General features: G+C 34.6%; 1 protein-coding gene across 1 annotated transcript in view; it reads right to left on the bottom strand.

Annotated features, from left to right (window-relative positions):
• The window catches only part of Hdac9 (histone deacetylase 9), a 924,083-nt gene that overhangs the window by 810,106 nt on the left and 104,736 nt on the right, over nt 1-9,241 (bottom strand). Inside the window, exon 3 of the mRNA XM_033757109.1 lies at nt 7,333-7,447. Within this exon, the coding sequence (XP_033613000.1) occupies nt 7,333-7,354 (22 nt within the window). The 5' untranslated portion in view covers nt 7,355-7,447. The remainder of the gene's footprint in view (nt 1-7,332; nt 7,448-9,241) is intronic.

Genomic DNA, 9,241 nt, shown 5'->3' with positions numbered 1-9,241 from the left:
AAAAAGAGTTTTTTTTTTTTTTTTTTTTTTTGGTACCAGGGATCAAACTGAGGACGTTGCCATTGCAAGGTAGGCAGCAGCACCACTGAGCTAAATTCCCAGCAAAACAGAGCTTCTTCAAATGGGAAGGGCATCAACAGTTGGAACAGGCAGGTAAGGAAAGGAAGGAGAGAAAAAAAAGAAAAAAAGTAATTAAGATGTTCTATGTACATGTATGAACTCCCCACGATAATTATAATCATGTACTGCAAACATTTACTAATAAAAATAAATAAAATTTTTAATAAATACATCAATATATAATGAGAAGACATAGTTCTTCTGGAAAACTATTTCACCACAGTCAACAGTTTAATCATTTATTTAAAAGGCTGTATGCACTATATATATACTTTTTTTTTTTTGGTACCGGGAATCAAACTTTGGACCTTGCACTTGCGAGGCAGGTAGTGAAACCACTGAGCTAAATCCTTGGCCCTGTATGCACTAAATGAAAGTAACATATTCTAAACATCTATATTCATAAATACACTTGGCAAACTGGTCAAATAAAGAAGGATTCAGATAAAGCTCTGGCTTTTCCTTTTTGAACAGCAGTCTTGACTCTCTGGAAAGTACTGTAAAACTCAAGGTCAGAGAAACACAGGTGAATTAAAGTGGCTTTCTACCTCAATATGCTGCCAACTTCTACTAAACACACTTAAATTCCTCAAGAATCCAAGACTCAAAAATGGTTTTTCTTAATAATTTGTCATTTCAACTTTTCTTTATGAAGAACAAGTTATTCTCAGAGTGAAAGATAAAAGGAAGTACCCACGTACCAGCCATTACGATTATATTTTTTGTCACAGTACTCTTCCAATCCCACAGGGGATAAAATTGTTAGGGCAAATTCCAACCCCAAAGGAAACCTCAGTCTTGCCCAGAACAGTTTCCACTGGAACTATAACACTGATATAAAGAGAAAGTTCTCTTGAAAGTTAAGAGGATGAAGGAAAGGTTAATTATGCAATTATACCTGAAGAGCACCCATCTATTTTAAGAGATAGAGTCCTATACAATCAAATGCAAAAAAGTTAATATGAGAAAATATTTAAAACAAGTCCATAGACTACCTCAGAGTTTCTTCATTCCTATAAATTGATACAAGATTTTAAAAACAAACCCACTGGGGCCAGGGATTTAGCTCTGTGGTTCTGTCACCTGCCTCGCAAGCACAAGGTCCTGAGGTCAATTTCCAGTACCAAAAAAAAAAATCAACAAAAGTTTAATCAGGAGTTGTTCATTTGGGACATTAACTCCAAAACAATACAAATCAACATGCTTAGGCATAAACAATAAAACTTATTGATCATAATTTGCAAAGGCAAGCATGGCTAAAATCAAAACCATAACAATGCCTTACCTATTGGAAATGCACAATGTTGTAAATCTTTACAGCACAGACAAAAAACAACCAGGAGATCGAGGAAGGGAAGGAGACAGATAAAATGTAATTACAAATGTTAGAAAATACAAACAAACATTTTGCTCATGCAAGAGACCTTTGTGTTTCCTTAGACAATTGTGTTATTGTCTTATTAATATAATTTAACAACTTTTAGCATTGTAACCTTGAAAGAAAAGTATTTAAAAACATGACCCCAATGTGCAATAAAAATCAAAAAGAACTATGAATATTAAGTTGAAAATACCTCTCCCTCAGTATATGTGCAATTACAATTTCAGATAAATGTATAGATTTATAAAGGAATTGACGAATGAATAAAATGCTTTCTCAGGTTTATATTTCTAACTTGAATATCAGATTGCAAAGTTTAGACTTATAAAGAGCAAAAGAACAAACCACTTAAATGTAGAGGTAGAGTAAAAAAATCCTAAACAACATCTAATAAATTTAATATGCAATGTTCCCCACCCGTGATCAAATTCTATTATAATACCCCTTAAGTTTATTTCACTATGGTGCAATATTTTTCTTGACTATTCTTTGAAATAGATAATTAATCAGGAGCTTGAAAATGTTAATTTATACAGAGCTTCTTGTAATAAAACTCCACCTGTATTTCATTACAAACCCAAGTGATAACACTCATCTGGGGAAGCCATAACCTACTTGATTTGTCCTATGACTGTCTCATTTAACATTCACTGTATGGTAACATACTCTAAGCCAACTGGAAAAAAAATACCTACTTGGACATTATATTTGTTTGTAGCTTGTCCTGGTTTTAGTTTCCTACTTAATGACTAAATGGCACCACGGTGGGTAATGCACTGTAGTCAGAGTGGTGAATCATTAACAAGTTCGTAAATTTTAAAAACAGGGGCAGGCCTTTTGGGTCCCATATGCTTCTAGAAAACCCAATGCTGCGTTGTATTAATTGAACCATGAAGCTTTTATTAGTTCTCTTTAAAAATGCTTGCAGTGAAGCTTTTATTAATGTTTGCCCTCATATTGTTTACACTACTTAGCATTTCCATAACATAACAATTTATATTTCAAAGAACTTTCTGATCATTAGTTAAACCTATTCTACATTTCTATAAAGGAATTCAGCTGTTTAGCAAAACAGAGGCATGAAGGGAAACCCCTTAACTAATTTTTGCCCAAGATTTGTCAATGGAAAAAAATGAACAGAATACGAGAAAATTAATAGAATATAAAATCTTGTTACAAAACTTTAAGTTATATAAATAACCGAGCCCTCTCACTTCATACGATACAATAGTTATAAGTGTTTCCACAATGGTGAAAAAAGGGAGAAATGAGGTACCTTTACATAGTGAGTTTTAAAAGCCAATGTTATAGGACGCTGAAACACAGTTTTGGCCACTCTGCCTTTCAAATTACCTAGACGCCTTCAAGGCCACAGCATTGTACAATTCTAGGAGATCTGATGTACATTGTATTCTATATTTGGAAAATTTCTGTGGATGTATTTTAAACAAAATTGAAACATTATATTTATCAAAATTAGAACTCAGGCTGACATCATTTTAGGGTTAATATAGCCCAGTTTTCTTACTCTTATAAGTGTCCAGGCTCAAATCGTGTGTTCTAAAATTTTTGAATCAAACTAAATATCTGCTCTGGGTTAAAATAGATTTAAATTTCTTTTGAGGAAAAAAAAATGTACTCGATCGGTAAGAATCTCTTTGATTTACATCCCCATGAAACTGGGATAGCCTAGGTAGCAGGTGATATCTGTAAGCCTCCTGGAATTTTTCCCACAAATGATTACTTCCTGTAGGTTAAAACAGCATTAGCTGTATTATTTATTTGTCATCAGAGAGCAAAATAACTGAATTATACCTCAGCTCAAAGGAGATGACTTACATTGAAATATAATGTAATAATCTCTTTCTTGTGTTCACAGAGTTTCAACCTGAGAAACACTAGTACAGTGGACCAACAAGTTATGATTGGTCTCACGTATGAAAAGTCTTGAGTTATGACCTGAATGCCAATCTTTCCTGTCTCTCTAAGGACACAGAGATCTACTTGGAAGAAACAGTGGCCTAAAATTATACAGCAGAGAGATTTTGAAGGGAGATTTTGTAGGGGAGCCTGAGCCTTCAACTGGCCCTGAGGTTGATGACACCGTCACTATAGCAGAATTCACAGACAGGTAGACAGTGATGATGTTGAGGAACTGGTGGAGGAATAGTCAAGGAATTGTCTCCAGAGGAACTTCAGCAACTTCTGGCTGAGCATCAGAGAATGGCAGCTGAGGAGTTTTCTGAAGAGGAGGGGGAGTATCAACAATCAGTGCAGCAAAGTTCTGCTGAAATAAAGAAATCCTGAAAAAATGGACAAAGCTACAGGCAGTTGTAGAGAAGACCCATTCAAACAAGAAAAAGCCAATTGTTGCATTGACTTGCTTAATGACAATATTATGTCACACTACAGAACAGTGTTAAAGAAAAGACAGAAAGAGACAACCTTCTATCAGTTTTTAGTTCGAAAAGGTTGCAACCTAGTGAACCAATTCTCCCAAGGACAGAAAAGGACACCAGAGAGCCAGATTCTTGAGGTTCTTGTGGAAGAGAGATGCTTCTTCCAAACAGTAACCACCTTCCATTTCATCCTCTCTTCCTACAAGCCAAAGATGTCAACTCGAATGGTGAGTACCGTATGAAATGGTTGTTTCTGGTATGCTAGGCACATTTTATAACTTTTTGGTAAACACACTAGGAAAATTATTGGTGTTTCTGATAAATCATGCACATTATACAACGCTTTTTCTTATGAAAAGGTTAGTTAAAGGGTGCTCTGGGAGGTTCAGAACACATTATAGGTATACCCATTATTTCTTAGTCTTGGCTTACAACCAATTAGAGTTGCAACCAGCTCTCAAAAATGAAATGAGTTTGTAAGTCAAGAGTTCAATGTATTATTGGACAGGTTAGGTGCACTTCTGCATGTTTCTAAGTTACATGAAAAGCACTTAACACCATCTTCCACCCCCTCCATGCCTATAGCATAAGACTCTTTAGGAGCAAATTCAAGGAATCTGTATTTTTAACAAGGCCCCAGGTGATTTTTACTACCTAACACCTTCAGGAAACAGTAAGTTAGATGAGCCCAAAAGTCTTTCCTTCTGAAATCTAGCAATCCTGATAAAAGATGCACTGCTACAAATAGTGTCTAGACTCCTATACGGAAGAAATTAAATTCTGTTCCCATATTTATTAAAATACTTAAGAAACTGAACAGCCAAAACTACTAATATGTCTGTATCTTTCACTAAACAGTTTTGTCTATAGAGTGGAAACCATGTTTTAGTACTTTTTGACCCTATTGGTTCATACACTGGCAGCATAAAACAGACACCTCATAAGTTTTGAATGAATAAACAGCTCTACTGCAACTGTTGGCCGACAATCACATCCATTCAGACTCCTCAATGCTTCAAATATTTCCTAACCACCTAAGTTAGAACATTAGTGGGTCAGCAAGATTAAAATAAAAACCAAGGAATTCTATATATAAAAATTAGTACTTATGTTTGACTGAATACATGATCAAGGCAATAATCACTAGTACTTATCATTGTACTCGAACACTGGTGGAGAAAAAATCTGAGAATTGTGTCAATGCATGGAGAAAATAAGAATTCGCACTATCCCAAAACTAATTTTCAAGATAAACATAAACAGTCTGAAACATTAACTATTAAAGAATTTCTGAAATTACTGAAGTGAGTCTATTTTTCTTTCTGGTGCATGATAACTACTGGGAGCCATTTGTGGAACAAAAGCAAAGTAAATAGATAATGACTGTTTAAGACCAACTTCATTTTCAAAAAGAAAGTGTGTAAGAAAAACATTTTTTCAGGTCAAATAATCAAGTTATATCTCACCAGTGGAAAAACGTATAGATATATAGATTTATATACAGCATTATAAAACACAGGCTAATAATGATAGAAGAATTTTTATGTCTGTGCTGAGAACATTTTCCTTTAAACAAAGTGTATGTCAGTCCCTCTGGTCACTTATTACTTGCAATAAATAGAAGGGGTCCATTTACTATGACATCTGTCAATTTTAAATTTCATTCACAAACACTTGTAGACTGAGACCACTATAAAATGTTGCTCTTAGCCAAGCAGAATTATGTGTAAGAAAATAAATACACAAGGAAATATTAGTGGCCCTAAAGTCCAATGAGTTTCACTCTGTGGTTATTTCATTGATCTTTCACTTTTTCTCTTCTCCTAACTGACCAATTATCATGTTTGACAAGAACTTTCTCATTAAAATAGCAACCACAAAAGATATTTTCATACTATAAAATCAATATTCTCTGGAGACAGGGTATATATCAAGTTCTAATTACCAAATATTACCACAAGAAAAAATATTTGACCGTGGTGGTTCTAAATTAAATGCTCCTTTAAACTATGCAATTTTGAAACAGTAAATTTCCATAAAAATAAATACACATAATATGTACTCAAATCCCATCTATATATGTAAAATCTACACATTAAGCTCATCTCAGGAAGGCAAATACTATACCAGCGTTACAGTGAGCAGCATGGCTCTGTGGGTGCTGGAGGGGCAAGGAGTGAAAGGCAGATACACAAGGCTACCCCTGCAGCTCCCCAAGTGTGGTCACCAGGCAGCAGTATCGTCACCTGGGGGACCTTGGAAAAAAATCACAATTCTCAGACCTATTAAATCAAAATCTATGGGGATGGGTCTTGTTTTAACAAATCCTCCAATTGATGTTAATGTATGCTAAAGTTGAGACACACTGGGGACCACAGGGAATCAGAGGTTAGAAACCTAGGTAACTCTACATCTGCTTAACCAGATGACAAGATGCCAGTTATAAGTCAGAGCTGGGATACCTTCACTCCATTCTTTAGAATCAACAATCACAATTATATTTTCCTATATTGTCCAGTTCCAAATTCAACATGCAAGCTGGCAGCCTGTTGGGAATGTGGAAAAAAAGGCTGATTTTGGAATTGCAGAACTAATATGAGTGCAATACTCCGGAGAGTGAAAATCTTGGCAAAAGGCTTTCCTTTACGATCTCTGAATATAATACTACATCACCTCTGAACTAGCAAGTTGGATAACTCAAAGATAATCAATATGTTGAAGAATGTGTAGAAATAAATGCTGCTATACTGATCCAAGCAGAAAATTCTTTTAGTTTGTCAGTGACTAATATGCAGTATCTGACCCTGCTCCATCATTCTCAACACTTGGACTGTATTTGCTCCAAAGGTGACACCCTGTTCCTGGAGGAGCGGGTGCTGGCTGTGCCCATGACAGCTCTCCAGCAGCCATGGCTATCACTCTGGACTTGGAGGAAGTAAGCGCTGAGATTATAATTAAATGCGGATATAGGAAACAGGAGTGGCAGCAAAGAAGGGCGGGGAGGAAAAATGTCCTTCCTGTGTGTCAAAAAGACGGTGGCAGAGTCAAGTCAGCCCATAATGACTTTCAAATGTACAATTTAAAAGCATACAGACACATGTGCTAGGTCAGAAAGACTAAGGGTGCAAGTTAGATACCTGTATCATTTTTAATATCTATCAACATCACCCAATTCAATCTGAATGTTATATTAGAAATATAAGGATCAAAGTCTAATGCTCAGATAATAAAATGAAATTAGTTACCCAGAAAGCAAATGGGGTTAACAGAGAATTAACTATACAGTGCAAAATTCAAAATTTATTATTATATCAACTAATATTCATCAGGGAAAAATGTCCCTCCATGACGTAAATTACTTGTTTTGAAGCAACACAAAGCAACATTCTCTACATTAAGTCTGTTACTAGCTTAGAAAGCAATGAGACTGACCGGGCTGTACTGGTGAGCTCATTATGGGTCTCAGAAGGACAATGGATCAGGACGAAGATTCACCGCCTTTGTTTAGCTGGCAATGGTGGTCCACGAGGGGGTGAAGAGGAGAGGCCTAGAGTGCAGGAAGAAGCAACATGTAAGACACCGGCACATCGATCACACTATGAAAAGAAACACACAGAACTGTCTTATATCTCAACTCAGCCCCTGCTTACTTCTGAGTCGGCAACTTCTTGCATCTCTAAGTCTTTAACTACAAAGAAGCAAATGTCTTATTTATAGCACAGGAATACTGTGAATGCCAAAATGAAATAATAGGTATAGAAGAAATCTGTCGTTGAGAAGATATTTTATATGATTATACTTAATTTATTATTATTCCCTAGCTATAATTACTACAAAACTTAAAAATCATTTTTTGGATCTTTGGATCTACACTTCTCACTATGTGGCATTTTTAGCTATCATTGCCAAATATTTACTTCCAGAGGTAGGACTGATGATTTTTAAAAATGTTAATAACCTAAAAAATTAACATTTGTGTCAAACTCTTAAGTATGACAGAAAACTCTCATTATAATTTCCATTTCTTAAAGTATTTTGCAATCTTGTTCCAGCTGAAAGTAATAACAGACATAGTCTTTCTAGGAGTGGCACTAACAGGATGAACTCCTTGAAAGGAATTTAAGGGACTTTTCTGCTTTTAATTTGAATGCACTCCCACTCTTAGACACTTAGAGGAAAAGCAATTGGAGGGATATTTCCCTAACAGTTTACTGGAATGTCAAATTTAAAAAAAAAGAAGCTTTTAAAGTTACAGTTAATGAGTTTCTTACTAAAATAGTATATCACAATTGCACCATTTTTATAGACAGATGCTGTAACTCTGAGAATTGTACATCTCTTTATCTTGAGAATCCAATATATTTATTGTGACTCACTTTCCCATCAGTAATTTGGAAGTGTTTTACTATTTTTGGCCAAAAGTATAAAGCCAGATATAAATATATATTTTATTTGAACAACTATATAGTATCAGCAAAAATACCTATAACATTTCTAATTTTCTGTAAAAATAAATATGCTCCTCAGTTATTAAATTTACAATCATAGGACCTAGCAGGCCATTTTTCATTCTACTATTAGTGCTTAATAAGTACTATTAAAATTTAGTAACAATTAAAAACTACGTTTTTATAAATCCCTTCAAAAATTATACTGATGTGCTTATTTTATTAGCATTATCTTAATTTCCTTGTTAATAAGAAAGCAACATCTCTAAAAATAGATGACAAATGTAAAGCAGAAACCTTTTCTATTTTTATATCATGAAATAGACATTCTGACATTGATACCTCATAAAAAAGATGTCAATGTCATGTTTAAAACAATAACATTATTTGCATATATAGTTATAGTGTACTTGTACACATTCCTTTTCCTTTTCTGTTGTTATTGTTGCTGCTGTAATATTGTTGTTGTTGTACAGTACTGGGGATTGAACCTAAGGGATTCACACTGAGATACAGCCCTAGCCCTTTCTTTTGAGACAGAATTTCAACAAACTGTTTAATTGCCCCAGACTCCCACAGTTCTGGAATTACAGGAGTGCAGCATCACACCTGGCTAGCAACGTACATTTATTCATATCATATTTGATATTACTTTCACAGGAACCACATAAACAGATAACTTCTACTTCTCAGTACCCAGCTTCACCTCAAAGATGAAAAAATTAGGTTGTTATCTGCTTCATAAATAAATGTAAAGAAGAATATAAATTAAATTTACTGAATTTGAATTTATAGACTTGCCCTTTGGTATTGAGAAATGAACTTAAGATCTTTGCACTAAGCTACATCCTCAGCCCTTTTGGTTTTTTTTTTTTTTTTTTTTTTTTTTTTTT

The sequence above is a fragment of the Fukomys damarensis genome, unplaced genomic scaffold (genome assembly GCF_012274545.1).
Source record: "Fukomys damarensis isolate Sample0158 unplaced genomic scaffold, DMR_v1.0_HiC HiC_scaffold_4, whole genome shotgun sequence".
Taxonomy (NCBI): Eukaryota; Metazoa; Chordata; class Mammalia; order Rodentia; family Bathyergidae; genus Fukomys; species Fukomys damarensis.
This window is presented reverse-complemented; position numbering and strand designations above follow the sequence as displayed.